This window comes from Gavialis gangeticus, unplaced genomic scaffold (assembly GCF_001723915.1).
Source record: "Gavialis gangeticus isolate Ggan-Ray unplaced genomic scaffold, GavGan_comp1, whole genome shotgun sequence".
Taxonomy (NCBI): domain Eukaryota; kingdom Metazoa; phylum Chordata; order Crocodylia; family Gavialidae; genus Gavialis; species Gavialis gangeticus.
In genome coordinates, this window is record NW_017729009.1 from 18481993 (window position 1) to 18498254 (window position 16262).

The following is a 16262-nucleotide window of genomic DNA, read 5'->3' on the forward strand; positions in this document are numbered from 1 at the left end:
AAGTGACAAAGTAAAATGTTCTAAGCCAATTCTTTACAGTGACCTTCTTGCTATATTATTTTAGATCAATAAATGGTTTTAAAAGAGTATCAACTGTTCTTTCCTTTATGCTGCAAACACAGAAATATGCTTGGTTTGCTCATTCTGCTAGTAAACCAAAAACTATGACTTTTACTTACATGCTATTAGTAGATCAGAGGTGTGAATTTTGGACTTCTTATTCAGTGAGTCACAACTTTAAAGCCATTTGTGTGTGGGGGGATGAGGAAGGTGGGAGAGGAAGAAATTTTAAAACTCTGGCCAGTATCCAAGTATAATACTATTCACCATTGAGACAAAGCAAGTTGCAAGAGAAAAACCAAGAGCACTGGATTATTCCATCTTTATTACTGCACTGTGGCATTTCTGGGATGGTTGGAAGGAAAAAGCACTTTCAGCTTAATAATTAAAAGAGTTGTAAAAATAAAGCTGCCATTGTTAAGCACTAGACTTCTGTTTCACTCATGCTTTCCCCTCTGCAGGCTAAGCAGAGTTGATGCTGGAAATATCTTTCGCCTACTGGTACCTGATATTGGAATGTTTTTCTCCAGTATCGTGGCTACACGGCTTTTTACAAAACTGGGGAAACCTCAGAATTGCAAAATGCAGCTTTGTTCTGAAGACGAGGAACAGAATGAAGAAGAGGTATGTAAAGCAATAAGACTGTGTAAGCCAAGCCACTGGAAAACATTTGGATTGCGAGAAATGCATTGGCCGTGCACGTAAAAAGAATCAGCTCTGAGGGCAGGATTTGCTTTCTCCCTCTGACTAGCTGTCCAGTTTTAATGAGTTTACAGGACCATATTTTTGTACTTTGTACTGTAAATTTTCCTGACTGCAAAATGCAGTGTTTAGAGAGTCAAATATTCTTTGGTTTATTTTTTCATAGGTCTTTGTTGCCTACTTCTCCACAGCAGAATATCCAGACAATAACACATCCTCTTCCTGGCTGAGAACGTGCAATGAAAGAGTTTGGGAACCATTTGGCAATGGTTTAACTTTGATTTTCAGGCTGATGCTTGACTTTTGCTTAACCATTCATCTTTTCACAGGGTTATGAAACAGAAACAGAAGACAGTTACGAAGAGGAGTCTTCCTCTGAAGATGATTTGGGAAAAAAGGCAGGTTTTAAAAAGCCAGCTTTCATTCAGAAAGCCATTGTCTTCCTTGCTGGCTTGAAAAGTGTAGTTGATGTCATGCTGAGACATGCTGGAAAGGTGGTAGCAACTCTTCTATTAGGTGTAGCAGGTAAGAGTGTTAAAGCAAGAGGCTGAAATAGCAAAAGTTGTAGTCCACTAAAGAATGAAAAGACAAGCTGATACCTGTGGTCCTCATTTTTCCCCTACTGTTCTTACTTGTTATTTGCAGTTGCGCAATTATTTGTTTGCACTATGTCAGCATCCACTACAGCTGAAAAGCTGCAATCATCTGTGAGGCAGAATTTCCTTGTATGATTTATAGATGGACCTTGACACCGCTCTTCTGATTGTCCCACATTTTCTGGAGGATAGTTTCCCCAGTCCAACTTCTGCTGTGACTATGGAGTGGGAAAACTGTCTGCACAGAGCGAGTCCCTCCCTCTTCCCCCTACTTAAACCCCTGAGAGTCTCAGAAACTTTTTATTTAAGATAACTGAGGGGATCATCTATACTTGGGGGGATTTTCTTGCTAATCCACTGTCGAACTAAGCAGCTGCAATAGCCAGATATATGTATCTTGCTTGATGTGGAACAGGACTCTTTTGTGTTTTCTCCCCCTCTAGGAATAATCTTTCCTTCTGCAACTTCTGCCACCTATTTTTTCACTTTCCTGGGCTTGTGTTCTTGGTGGTCCTGTCACCTCCCCATTGCACTGGTCACCTTCAGCAGTTTGTGTGTGATGATGGCTATATTCAGTGCCGGCCACCTTACTGCCCTTTACCTATACCAGCTGCCATACTTTCAGGACCTCATTCCTCCTGATGACATTTATGCCAGGTAAAGACACCAGCTTCTATGCAGAAAAGGGCAGGGATAATGCTTAAAGCTGTTTTAAGACGTAATGAAAGATCCACTAATGATCCTCTGTAGGCCCATCAAGGCAGCATAAATACAGGCAACGTGTCAACACTTGCCAAAGGAATAAAGAAAGATCTATAGAGACCATTATTTTCTATTGCTTTGCTTTAAAACGCTAAACTTATTTGAGGATCTCAAAGCACTTAACAAATACTATTTCAGCCTCAAGGTATTGGGCTGATCCTGCCCATGTTACAAGTGGAGGAGCTGAGGCTACGTAACTTGTTCAAGGTCATAAGGGAAGAGCGTGCATAGTCAGCCAAAACAATAGCATAGTGTGTTCAGTAGGTTGTTGCATTTACTATTAAAGCACTTGGTATTGCTTTTTAAATACTATTTTAGGCTCAGTGTGACATTTAAAAACACTCATTGTTACTGCTGTCTCCATCTTCTATTTCTTCAGGCTCCTAGGAATGACTGCAATCATCAAAACAAATATCACAGAGTCTTGGAAACTGCAGCTTCATCCTGGATTAACTTGGCCTGTGTTCTTCAATCCTCTAGTCTTGCTTGTACTGTATTATGCACTGGTTGTGCTGCTACAGCAGTGGGCTTTAAATCCTAAGGTAATATATAGCTAAAGCGCAGAGCTAAGACAGGCTACAAACAGTATCTGCTTAAATACAACCACATTTGAGAGAGAAATCAGGAAAAGCATTTCGTTTCTTTGCTTCTACCTAATTTCTTCATTTTCCCCTTGAAATGTATGGTCTGTAACAAAGGCACCAGATGGGATGGGTCTGTGGCTCATGGCCTGTGACATCTTCATGTGCTATTTCCTTGCATGCAGGAACATAGAGAAGAGGATGTCCACCTACCACCAGCAGAGCACAACAGTTTGGAGTTGGAGACAATGTCATGGGTGGCCAAGAATGAGGAGAACAAGGTAAAGGATATCTCCAGGAGGTTCTTGGTGTAAAGGGACAAACAGATCAGATACAAAACCTGTATTCATGTTTGGTAAACAGGACCCACCATTTCAAAAGTGAATGCTGGAAGTGAGGCCTCCTAAACCCATAAATAAATACCTTAGTAAGAGATGTACCTTTGCTCTGAAACATTTAGAGAAAAAGGACTTCCCTTCCCTCGATGGTAACAGTTCAGCTTGAGTTCTGACCCCCATAGGTGCCACAGACCCCTTCCCCACAATAACTCCCCCTTCCTTAAGAAGATGCTCCTTTTTTAGTTTTTTCTAGTTATTTGGATTTTTTGTGTTTCCAGATCTTTTCCTGTCCTGCCTCAGTCTCTTAATAACTCTCAAATATTTATTGAAAAGTGACTTATTTCAAGCCATTTCCCCCCTTTTCTTCTTGTCCTCCACTCCCTAACAGCCCCTGGTTACTCTAAGATAATATTCATAAAACTAGAATCCCAGTAATCATGTCAGCTCACAGCATTCATGGGTTGCTCCAAAGCAGTTCCATATCCACCACTGAACCAGCCCAGGCTAGAACAGTTTGCAGTGTCTGTGGAAAGATGAGGCTGGAACAGAAAAGTTCTTTGTGCTTCTTTTACTAGGTGACTTATTTTTCAAGTGGAAACGGGCAGGACATGGCCTGTTTATATTGTGAACAGGACACAGGCTGTGAGATCCCTGCCCACAAGCACAAAGGACTTACCCCTCCACTATCAGGTACTATACATCCTAATGTGATGTTTGTGTAACTAAGAGTGTCTCAAACCAAAGTGAAAGAGATCTTGAAAAGGTGGCAGCATTAGTAGGAATAGGAAAATACTCCTTTCAAATTGCATCTTTCATACTTACAGTTTATACATTTTCCTCTGCAGTACAATGAACTGTACAGATGGAGGAAAAGCCTGATCTTTCTCTGGCTGAGAATCTCTGCCATCTCAGGAAAAAAAAAATATTTTTTTTGTTAATGATATGGCAAGTTCAGCCAGTGAGTGGATGATGCCAGGGCAACTTGTGCATTAGATAGTACCTCCAGGAGTGCAGTAAATAAAGAATATTTCTTATGAAATGCATCCTAATGTTTACCTTGCATATGCATTGAAAAGACATATTCCAGTAAATGTAGATTTAGACAGATAAATCAAGACTTTGCCAGCATTCATTTAACACCGATTGTGAAGAGGGTTTATTTATGGCGTGATGCCCAGGGAGTCCAGGCACCTGCTTCTAGGACTCAGAATATTTTGCACATAGTCCCTTATGTGCCGTTGCAAGCATGTACCCAGTCGACTTATAAGGGCTACTGAATATAATCAATTATCAATGAAATATCAAAGATGCATGGTAGAGACCCTTCAGTGATGTTCACATATGCCTGTACACTATATGTTTCTTGCAGAGGATCATGCTAGCCCTGAAAATACAGACAGTGATGGGAATAGGACTAGCACTTTGGCTGTGCTGGGGCAATTCATTTTGAATCAAAGCTATACCAGCGCACTGATTGCCATGATGGTAAGGTACAGAGCTGAGAGAATATACCCTGTACATTCCTCTAATTTTCTGCTTTGTGCTACTGTTACTAGGGAATTTGGTATGAAGTGTTTGATGTGGGAAGAAATATATCTTCTTGAAGCTCAAACCCATGTAAGAAACAAGGATGCTACTGCTTTCCTGTGGGGCAAAGCTTAATATTCTACAGATCAGTGAAAGTTCCGCATATGGTGAATGCAGGATGGGCAACGCATTCAGAAATGGGCAACAAGATTGTTGCAGAGCAGAATTTTCGTAAGGATCATTACAGTAGTGGATGGATCCTGATCTGGTACATAGGACTTCAGACCAATGCCATGTTTAGAACACATTCTAAGAATGTCCTCCACTCGCTTTGACTTGACTAGAGTTTTATGCTGAAGAGCATATTTATTAAACAGTCCTATGTGCATTAGTACACTGCTAGAATGCTTTGGGCCACACTTGCAGCTAACTTAAACATGCTTTCAGTTTTGTGCCTAGTTTTTGCATGGCAATGGGCATTTATCTTTTCTAGGTATAGAGAACCTGTATCTGTGTGTATATTGAGATACTGGCTGCCCAGCTATGCAATACAAGGAAGCAAAATATAAGTATCTTCACTTCAGAAGCTGCAGTCAGCTGTAAATGCAACTGCTGGGTGGAAAACTAGAGTCTGAAATCTTTACTTTTCCACTCTACTTAAGTTTGGTTTCATTAAGGTTTGGACAGCAGCATTTCTTCCCATAAATTGTCTGTCTGTTTGAAGGTTTGGAGTATCACCCATCTCAGCTGGCTGACTTTTGTTCTCCTTCTCTGGGCTTGTATCATTTGGATGGCTCGTGACCGTCGACTTTATGCCATGTATAGCTCTCCATTCCTTGTCACCTATGGGAATATCCTGCTGGTCCTCAGTTTCTTTGCAGGATTAAATATTTCTCAGGAAGAAGTCTTTCCTGGAATTTCAACCTCTGTGCTCGTTGACTTTGACTTAAAACCGTACTCACTGCCATGTTTGCACCTTGCTGCTAAGGTAAGGACTCAGTGCTTCTCATTTAATTGCAAAGCTAGGTAATACACAGGGCTTCAAAAAACGAGTCAAGATGATCTACGCTGTAAATTGCACCTCCATTTTGGGAAAGATTTTTAAAGACACTGGTCAAAAACCATGGGAGACACAAAGAAAGGGCAGAGAGAGTTGTCAGGGGTTTACTCAATTAAACAGCTTTGAGGAAGTGGTTATGGGAGAAGAGGCTTGACACAGTGGTTTACTTTGCTTGGACTTCAGTACCACGTGTATTCATATCCATTTCAAAACTGAAAAATGTGACTACAGATTTCTATCTGGACTTAACCACACTTTCAGGGTGTTTGAGTTTGAGGCTTGCTTCAGTTCATTGTACAGATGGAGGCCAGCTCAGATCTGAGGCCAAAGTTTGGGGAGACCCCAGACTTATCTCTAATTATTAAACTTGTTGAGGATGGTTCAGTACTGAATTGGTTAAATTTGGCTTGGTTAGAGAGGCCCTGGAGTTTCTGGCAAATGGTTAGGATCAAGTACTGGTAAGGAAGACAAAGGGAGCCAGAATAGCTATGAATTGATAGGTCTTCCATAACAAGATTAATTTACTGCATATGAGGAATTGTAGAGAGGGTAAACCAGAGGTTAGAAAGAATGAGCATCTGGTGATGGTTTTGCCCCTTCTTCAAGATAAATTCATTGTTTAGCAAAAAATAGAACAATAGTGTTCAAATTAAACACTGGGTTTGTGAATTCTGATCTTCCACTTGTGTTCTAGTAGTGCCTGGGATATCAGTGTGTTAAAAGTTGTATCAATATACACCATAGCTCTGCCTCCAAAAAACTTTCAACCAAAACTCACATCTTCTGCAATGATCATTTAAACATATATTAAATCCAGGCATTGGGCCAGCCTTCCTTTTTACATTCTGCTCTGACTTTTTGCCTTAGACTTAGAGACCTTGATTCCTAGCAATTAGCAAAACGAGCAAGGTAGAGAGAGGAATTATTTGCATTCCTTTGTGGTTTCTTTCCATGAAAAAAAAATAAGGCACAAGTATGGTTTCATTGCAGATCTCATATGCATTCACATTCTGGCTATTGCTAAAGCAGCATATAATCGAAAGACGTTTGAAGGAGAAGCAAGACCCTCTCAAAGAAGTGGCAGTGAATGAGACGGGTAAGCAAATGTAATATTTACTCACAGACCACCCTGACACAACACTCACTCATGGCTCTATAGCTCTCCATCACCACAGTATTTAAGTGTCACCTTTACTAAAGAGGATGCTGGATTTCTTTGTATATTAAAATTTCTTCTTAAATAACTGGGGGTCAGCTTTTCATAAAGCTTATTCATGCTAAGGTGTGTGCAGGTTTAAAGCTAATTTGCACAGACAGCTACCCAGTTTGCTTTTGCAGTTGTAATAACTGCACACGGAAATTAGCTACATTATTTGTACACTGAGCAGCCATTTATTTGCAGCCTGATAAGCATTTCAAATCTTCCCTGACTTTCATTTTTTCACAAGTTTCACACAGGGAAGCCTGGGCAACAGGTGAGTTTGGGGAGGAGTGTGTACCAATGCGCTCAGTAGACCTGGGGAAATAAAGAGCTTCTGCTAGAGCTTCTCACCGTGCCATTGTATCACTGTCTATTTTAGAACTAGAGAGGTGTAGAAAGGATTATGTTAATCACCCCATCCCTAAAGGTATTGTTTCTAAAGACAAAAATATGCCTTTGTGTCCTCAAAATGCTTCCTCTCCCCCTAGCTTGACCACAGGCAGCTAACCTCTACCGAAGACTTAGGGGTAGGTGGCAGTAGGGCAAGGAGGGCCACCCATTCAATAAAAAAGTAAGTTACCTTATGTCCAAAGGTACTGGACATTTTATGGGACTTCACCATTCCTTCAACATCCCTATTATCAGCCAAAGCTTTGTGACTTGCTTTAACACAGGATGTTAAACATACTAGGCAAGACATTTTATTATAATAAAGCTATTACAATGATACAGTAGCCAAATAACTACTTGCATCACCCCTGATAGATTTCAATTCCTCTTATTACAGAAGGAAATAAGCCAAATAATTTTCTGCTAGAAATCTTTGGCTCTCTGCTTAAGGGAATTCTGGTTAAATACTGGATCTATTTCTGCGCTGCCATGTTTTTCGTTGTGAGCTTCAGTGGCAAAGTTGTTGTGTACAAAATTCTCTACATTCTGCTCTTCCTGCTCTGCGTGACTTTGTATCAGGTAAGCAAATGGGTTATTGGATGCAATGTAAAAGGGGAAATTAAAAGAAACCAATAGTCTGCCACAGATGAATCAAGTTCCCAGTCTGCTTCTGGGAAGTTTGCTCCCAGGTTTGCTCCTTTGGGTTTTCGTTCCCTGTTAGCATTTGACTATCTCAATATGACTGCTGGACCATGTTTTGGCCTTTGTGAACTGTCTGGCATGGCTAAAATTCGATTCCAGTTGAAGAGAAAGTCTCAAGAGAAACAGGTCCTAATTTTGTTGGGAAGCCACAGATACTCTCAACACCAAGTCAGATATCTTAAGAACTGTAAGAATTCACTCACACATACATCCCAGTTTCCTTCACTCATCAAAAGAAGCCCTTGAGTCTGGGGCTTTGGGTAGCACAGGGTTTTTGACCCTGGTTCAATCAGTAGACAGTTTTTAGACAGCATTACAGACTGAACTGTATCTAACCTGAGATGCATTTGGTTTCAGATTCACTATGAGTGGTGGAGACGAATCCTGAAGGGCTTCTGGCTCACTGTTGTCTCCTATTCCATGGTAGTCCTCATTGTCGTCTATGTCTTCCAGTTTCAATCCACTTCTGGCTTTCTTCGCCTGACCTTGGCAGTGTCAGAAGAGAGGTAAGGACTCTATTATGTTTTTAAATGATCCTCCTGGAAATCCTGCAGAATAAGACTTCCTTTTTCCCTCAGCAAGGAGCCCCAGCCCTAGCCACCTCCTTCCCTCAGGCAAATTAAACTCTAGACAAAGCCACAGATAAATGCCCAGGCCCAAGGGTTTCTTTTTCAGCCAGCCCTCTGCCTCATGTACCTGGGCCAGCTTCCTAGGTCTGTGCCGAGTAATCCATCAACAGCTACCACTCCTTTCAAAGCTTTGCTGCCAGGAGGGAGAAAGGACTTTTAAACCAGGCCCACTTTCCTAGCATGCCCTGTAGTTGCAGGCCAGAGTGGTGCAGGACCAGAGGCCTATCTGTAAAGGGTCTGTACATATATTACACTATCACCAATTAAAGTATCATTAATTCCCACCCCATGACTCCATAGACCTCATTTAAATTAACAACTCCCCATCAAAATACCACCATCAACTCTTCCTCTCCCTCATGGAAGAAGGATCCAAAAGCCCAGGAAAATCAATGGAAAAAAACTCCCTTAACTTCAGGAAGCATTGGATCAGCCCCTAAGTTCCTAAAGAAGGAAGGAGAGCCTTGTGGTATGCCTAGGATTGCATTTCATTAGTTAATGACTGTGAGCACGCCACAATGAAAGGACCAACAAGATCATAGGGATGTAGGGCTGGAAGAGACCTCAGGAAATCTTATAGTCCGGCCTCCTGCTCAAGACAGGATCATCCTTGACTAAATCATCCCAGCCAAGATGTTGAGTGTCTCCTTAGATTTCAATGAAAGCCAGGGGTCTTAGCACTTTTTTGAGGAGGCTTGATACATTTTCACCATTTGGGAGATTAACAGTACTGCGAGGCCGCATTATTTTATTCCCTTGGTGCAATGTGTACAAGAATAGAGCTCTCAGCATTTTCTCTGTTTTCAGTAGCATGGCTAAGATGGCAGGATATGGAGTACAGACCCAAACCGCAAAGGGGTGACTTGCTGGAATACAAAGCCCAGCACAGTCTGCAGGATTCATCAGGTTTTTTTCAAAATCTTTTGGTAACTATTCCTGATTTCAGATCCAAACTACTGCAACAGAAGGGCCAGCTTTTCTGGCAAGTTACCATACATTGTTTTGTTAAAATGTTTGAGGGTTTTTATAGTAATAGTAGCCAGATAGTGGTGGCTTTTCAAAAATCAGTAGCAGTCATTCCCTTCACAACATGGGTCTTGGATCTTCCCTGTGGTTAGAGAAATGGTGACAAGAGGAAGGAACCTTGGGAATAAGATCAAGGGCTGGAAGAAGATAAGGGGATTCTTTATGTGAATTCAAGTTAAAGGGATGTGTCTGTGGTAGCCATAGTGATGCCAGTAGCCCATGATTGACTTAAGGAAACCTGTGACAGTGACACTATGCTGTCAGCCTCAGATCGAGGAAACAGCATGACTTGTCCATGTGTCAAAGGCATAATGAAGGATGACCTTGCTTAAAACAGCCACTCTACTATAGTGAGAAATACAGTACTGCAGTGCTCCATGTAATCAGCTACCTCATATTCTATGCATAAAGCCTTTCTCCCTTTTATTGGCCAGGTTAAAAGATCTGGGTCTGGAAAAATTTGACACAGTGGAACTGTTTGCTAAGATTCTGCTTCCATCAGCTTTCCTCCTGGCCTGCATCCTGCAGCTGCACTATTTTCATAAAGATTTTCTGAAGATCACTGACCTACGTAATGTTCCTGGGGATGCATTTACTCTGGGGAGGTACTGTAAACCAACCCATGCATCACTTAGCTTTGAAACACATGAAGATGTCTCTAACAGTATAAATGGTTACAAAAATGGGTATTTTATATATTTGCATGAGTATTTATTAGTCTTGTGACACACACACACACACACACACGCACACAACCCCCAACATCATTTCAAATTGGAGCATAACAGCATGTCTAATGTATGCATGCAAAAAATGTTAACCATGGGAGGTTTAGGTAGCTCCTGCCTTCCATTTGCTAAGAACATTAACTGAGGTTCTGTTATATTTTCTTCCTAGTAAAAAGAAAACTGAAACGAATGTGCATCTTCTAGCAGACATGTGAGTCCATTTCTTGTCTTGGATTTTTGTCAAATTTTGTCTTTATAGCTACACCAACCATTAATTTGATGTTACTTAAGCTCAGAGGGCATTTATACATGCCCATAGGGCTCAGGGGGCATTTATACACATGCTCTGGGAGCACCAGGTGTGTGTGGGGGGATGCATTAATTAGAGTGAGCTTTAAAGTGCTCCTGCTGCCATTTTAAGCACAGGGACACTGATACACGAGATGCTGGAGGCTGCTGGAGTGCAGTTATTATCATGCTCCAGCAGCACAGCCAGATTAATGCATAGGGAAACTAGGCACATGCCTAGGATCCTGGTCCTTCCCCCCACAGTGGCGGTGCAAATGGCCCTCTCCTCCCCTCCACTCGCCTCACCTCGGGAGGGGGGGTGTTGACTGGCCCGGGGCCCATGAGTTTGTTTGCCTAGGGCCCATTAAGGCAGGGGGGGGAGGAGGGGGAGGTGGATTGCAGCCCTCCCACCTTGTAGCCCCTCCACTTGGTTTCATCCTTGCTAATAACCAGGTAGACTGAATGATCTTTTCTAATGCTGTCGGTCATGGATATTGAATGCATGTGGCTATCCATTGTTTGTAAAATCACTTTGTTGCCTGCTAGTAAGAAAGAGACTATAAATCTGTAAGGAATTTTTGTTAGCACTTGTAGAAAACCAGAAAAATATCTTGGTGCTATTTTTTTTTTCAGGCTTAAAGAAAGTGTTGTGAAACTGCAGAAAGGGTGAGCATGATGTTCTAGAGGACGATATTTCTTTGTACATTTTCACTGAAGTCTATTTTGCTCTTGATAACTGGAAGACAAAGATCTATAGTTTTCATTAGGAGTCAGTTGATTTGTTTGAATAGTTCTCCACAGCTTCTTGAATGGAATATTGCTGCTTAACGATTTGACACTGGGAACACTTAATCCAAATAAGAGACCAAGATTGTATTTTTTTATGGCTCAATGTGAACGCATTTGCTTTAGTTGGTTCTCACTACAGGACAGTAATTTAAAAACAGGTAATATGGGATTTTCAAAAGCATTCTGCACAGGTCTAATGCTATCCATCAAAGCCAAAGGGAGCTTTATCACTGATTTTAGCATGAGCAGAGGAAGGCTACTTAGAGCACTTTAAAAAGTATTGATAAATACTTTTGATTAAAATATAGTTTATCTCCACTTTGTAGTCTGTTCTCCCTTTTGGTTTAGAGGCAGGCAATTTTATATAAATCCCAATTGGTATAGCTGGCCTGACTACCTCAACTGGCTAAAAGAGCAGTCTGCTAGCTGACACTTGCCTTTTTTTCTGTTCATTACAGTGTGGCAGCCAACGAACCGCCTGGTGAAACTCAAACCAGCTTGGATAAAACAGGCAATGCAACGGTGGATGAAGACGCCATGAGAGAGGGTCAGTCGGAGAAATCAGGTGATTAATTGAAGCTCCTTGGAGCATTAGTTGAATTTTGTTCCCTTGTTTGTTTAAACGTGGAGAAGGTTCTGTGATTTGGTTTATAGGTAACTCCTGAAAATAAATCCACATTGCCCAGTTAGTTGAGAGTGGTGGGAACCTGGGCTTGGGCACTCAGGTTAGCTTAGACTGAGCCTGAGTGCTCCCACACCAAAATCCTACCCTTTACTGTGTCCTCACTGTTTCCTAACCCCCGTGTCCTGTGGGCATATCTCCTGTTTCCTTGTGCTGAGATTTCATCTCTGGTTGGTTGTTGGACAAGCTGTCTGTCCTTCAGGAGAACTGGGGGAGGCTATCAGTGTCCAAGGGATATAGACTCACTGCAAAGAGGGTGCACTTTAAGGAGACCTAAAGCACAGCTCAGGCGTTCACTATAACATTACTCAAGCAAGAAGGCATGGGTTCAAAGCACAAACAGGCCTGTGTTTGAGGGTGTTGTTTGTGGATGATAGCTTGCATAAGGATTTGGGTTAAGATTAGGTATGCCCTCAGAGGTGACTTCAAGGATTGTAGTTACCACACCCTTTAAGTCCCTGGAACTGAAATAGGCTATGCGCTTCCCCAGACTGTGCACTCATCCCAATTCAGTGTGACAATGATAATTAACTACCCTGGTTTCTCGGAGCCCGAGGCCTCCAATACCAGCCTTGAGATTATCAGCTGTGAACTGAGTAAATTCTGTTGAATACATTACAAACTTGACAACAGGGTTGAGTTTCTATGCATTTAGGCAGCTTATGCTCATACCCAATATGAAGATCACTGTTGTTACTTACAATACAAGCAACAGGCCAAAGAATAAGGACTGGCATCATGTTATGCAGTTTAAGTGAATTGTGTACTTACCCACATGAACATAAGTGGAGCATACTGTAGGCAGCAGCAGAGTAGTCTAGGTGATGGCTATAGTTTCAGTCCTTGTCCCTTTTGCAAGGGCTGAAGGAACCTGTGTAGTAGAGTGGGTGTCCAGTTATGAAGCATAGTGAGTAAATTATAGCTTTTCTGTATCAAGTCCCTAAATACAATCTCTGTTCTGTATGTGTTCCCTGGTTTAGGCTTAGTAGAAATGGTCAAAGAATTGGGATTCACAGCTATGTAACACCTGGTTTTCATAAAAACGAATCATAAAAACAAAGCCACATGAAAAGTTTTCTACATATAAAACTGATGTTACCTGCTTTAATCCTGTTTCTTACCTTTCATTAACTTCCACAACAACACTGTTCCTATGCCACTTTTCCTTTCTCCTGACATGAAAGATGATAACACAGCCCATTAGTCAAAGCCATAAACACAGCAGGAAATCCCTATTTCTGTTTCTGTCAATTCTTAAAGGTTATTTTAAAGTACTAACCTAACACTTTTTTTCTTAGGGGAAAGGACTAGTAACTGGACACTGGTGATTGACAAGTCAGCTTCCTGTCTCCTGAAGCTTTTGGAGATGGTTCATGAAATTCAGGTGTTAGGATGGAGGATCCTGGAGCTGCATGTCCTTAAAATTGTGTCTATTTGGATCATCTGGATCTCTCTTGAGGAGGTCAGAGAGAAGCACTAGGAACTGAAACATACCATTTTTTTCCCCAGTGTTGCAAAAGACAGATTACTCCTAAAATAGCAGCTGTGGCCAATTGTGTTAATGTTTTGGGCCTGCTCTGTTGGGCACAGACAGAAGTTACATTTGTCGTGCAACTGGCCCTGTGAAAGTGCTCTAGCCATGCCCCACGGCTGCAGTGCACTTACTAAGCACTGAATTGTGTGACAGTCTGAACCCTCATTACATGAGGGTTCAGATGAAGGTGCTTCAAAACAGAGAACCGTCATTAATGTCTGACAGTGCGTGCTGGGAGCAGGACTGAGCTGATACAGCTTGGCCATGCCCCTGGTGCTGTCTTCAGAATGGGAGGGGGACAAGGGAGGGAGGGAGCTTGGTCTGGGGTTTGCTCAGCCTGCGCTGGAGGGTGGGGGGCTCCAATCCCCTCAGCGGGGCGCGGAAGGGAGGGCTAGGGCAAGGGGAGAGAGGCTTCAGACATGCAGCTTGAAACTGGAGCTCAATCCCCCAACCCCTGGACTCAACAGTGAACATCTGTTGGGTTGACGGGAACACTAACTCATGGTGCTTCCTGCAAAACACCATGAGTTACAGTAGGGAGCTGCATGTCACTCAGCGCCTGTAATTTCAGCATATGCAACTACAGTGTGACAAAGATGAGGCTTGTTTCCCCACTGTTTACAAGGTATATTCTGCAGGTAGTCCAAACTGAACATCTTTCTACAGCTGTGGTGGAGCATACACAGTCACGGCTTTGCTTCTTCTCTGCCTCTTAGAAGCCTTTTCATCCAGAAGAGGCTATTATGTGTGTGTTTGGAACCAGGATAGAGGTGCAAGGAAAAAGGGCCTCTTTGTGACTTGTTTTAGACATTTTATAATGATGTGATATGGCTTATATCAGAACACAACAGCCTACGAAGTTTCCTTCTTGATTACTTCAGTTAAGAGTTTTTTTCCTCCCTGCAATACCAGGATAAACCTCAGGGGAAATTCAGGTGGCTATGTCATCCAGGCCCAAGATTTCATAGCTGTCTGCACAAATGTGATAAATACATAGGCAAACAGCCATTTAGACAGAACCTAGACCAAACTGTCAGGCAAATCATCCACGTTTGGTTATGTTAAGGTCCATGTTTAAATAAATGATCTACATAAAAAATATGCATGTGTAGTCTGTATGCAGCATGCCATGCATTACCATGCATGTGAGCGCAGCTTCATTTACTGTCTTTGACAACTGTCACGTAGGCATTTTATTTTATAGATGCAGGAAATTGATATATTGCATAACAGGAACTTAAGTGTTATTTAGTTCCTTGTAAAAGCAATCAATAAATATGGATAAGACAGAAATTTCAATAAAAACATATTACTTACATAAGCCAAATGAAGAAGCCACGTAAGAAGCTAAATGAAGGAAAATCTTTTTCTTTCTGCCCAGCAGAGTCAGCAACTGCCCAAACCTGTCAAGACATATTTTTACCTAAAAGTAGTTTCTTACTTTTGTTTTTACGGTTGTTATCCCATGTTGCATTGTTCAATACTACAATATCACATTGCAATATTACAAACTGAATCTCTGAATCCACAAACACACTAAAAAAAAGGAAATGGTAATAAAACAATTCTGCTTCCTCCCCACCCCCCTGAAATTATTTAGGTGTCTATGATGAATTATCCTTTTTTCATCCTCTGGGTGTTTGCCCTGCCATATCCCAAGCTCCGGCCGCATGCATCACGAATCTGCACAATTTGGTCCTCTGTGATGGTTATCTGTAGAATGATGTACCAGCTGAAGTTTGTCAAACCACATGAATACTCCTCAAACTGCACAGAGGTGAGTGTTGTAAAGTCTGCAGGTCCCTATTCCGCAAATGCTTAGGCATATGGTTAACTTTACACACAAGGAGATGCGCTGACTAACCACATACATGAGGTTAGTCATGTTCACAAAAGTTTCCAGGATCAGGACCTTAATGCTAAAGTCTGGAGAAAACTGCACTCTCTTTAAAACCTAGTGAACATGATTAACTCTCTAAATTTCAGAGTTATTTAGTATGAATCACCACCTATGAAGAATCAAGACGAGATTTCCAAATTGTTTAGGTGCAAAGCTACTTGTGAAAATGACACCTGCAATTACGTACCTAATTTGGCATTTCTACAGCAATGTGCAGATATGCCTTGAAAGTGTGTGAAAAATTGGCCTAAAATCTAGTGAACTTTTTTATACTTGAATCTGTATTCTATCGATGTAGAAGTTGTGTTGTTTGATGAACATGTGTGACTGATATAAGCACTGTAAGGATGCAGAGAGAGACTCCTATCAATGAGTGTGCATACAAAAGAAGTCATGTCCCTCTGACTGGGACCCTTGGGGACACACCCTCAATTGCGGGCACTTTACCTCAGTTTCTCCCTTGATTTAGTCAGGCAAATCAGCTCCCCGAGTCACAACCGCCCCTCCTGGGTTGTGGTCCCAGCCATAAGCTCTCCTCCCCACAAGAGTCAACATCTTCTCAGCTCTCCTTCATGGAGTTCCTAGCACCCCTATCCCCCAGGCTCTTTCCCTCATGTTCAGCGTTTCCAGAGCCCCCAGCCCAGCCACTCTCTCTCCTCAGCAGGCTTTTCCTTTTAGCTCTGGAGCACAGTCCTCCCTGGACTATGCAGGCTGCCCCCTGCCAGCACCCAGTCCTGCTCCCAGCCTGTGTCTGCCTGGGTGGAAGA

The 16262-nt window shown here is 42.0% G+C and overlaps 1 protein-coding gene across 4 annotated transcripts in view; it reads left to right on the forward strand.

The window, feature by feature from the left end:
• The window catches only part of LOC109292638 (piezo-type mechanosensitive ion channel component 2-like), a 64919-nt gene that overhangs the window by 7308 nt on the left and 41349 nt on the right, over nt 1–16262 (forward strand). For 2 of the 4 annotated variants that reach the window (XM_019510178.1, XM_019510177.1), the window contains exons 4-20: nt 522–684; nt 1092–1287; nt 1802–2015; nt 2500–2662; nt 2887–2982; nt 3615–3729; nt 4409–4656; nt 5291–5554; nt 6617–6722; nt 7615–7796; nt 8277–8425; nt 10009–10179; nt 10472–10513; nt 11224–11256; nt 11838–11944; nt 13360–13523; nt 15196–15372. In XM_019510178.1, coding sequence (XP_019365723.1) covers nt 522–684; nt 1092–1287; nt 1802–2015; nt 2500–2662; nt 2887–2982; nt 3615–3729; nt 4409–4656; nt 5291–5554; nt 6617–6722; nt 7615–7796; nt 8277–8425; nt 10009–10179; nt 10472–10513; nt 11224–11256; nt 11838–11944; nt 13360–13523; nt 15196–15372 — 2590 coding nt within the window. The remainder of the gene's footprint in view (nt 1–521; nt 685–1091; nt 1288–1801; nt 2016–2499; nt 2663–2886; nt 2983–3614; nt 3730–4408; nt 4657–5290; nt 5555–6616; nt 6723–7614; nt 7797–8276; nt 8426–10008; nt 10180–10471; nt 10514–11223; nt 11257–11837; nt 11945–13359; nt 13524–15195; nt 15373–16262) is intronic. The other 2 variants (XM_019510179.1, XM_019510180.1) reach the window with 2 other exon arrangements.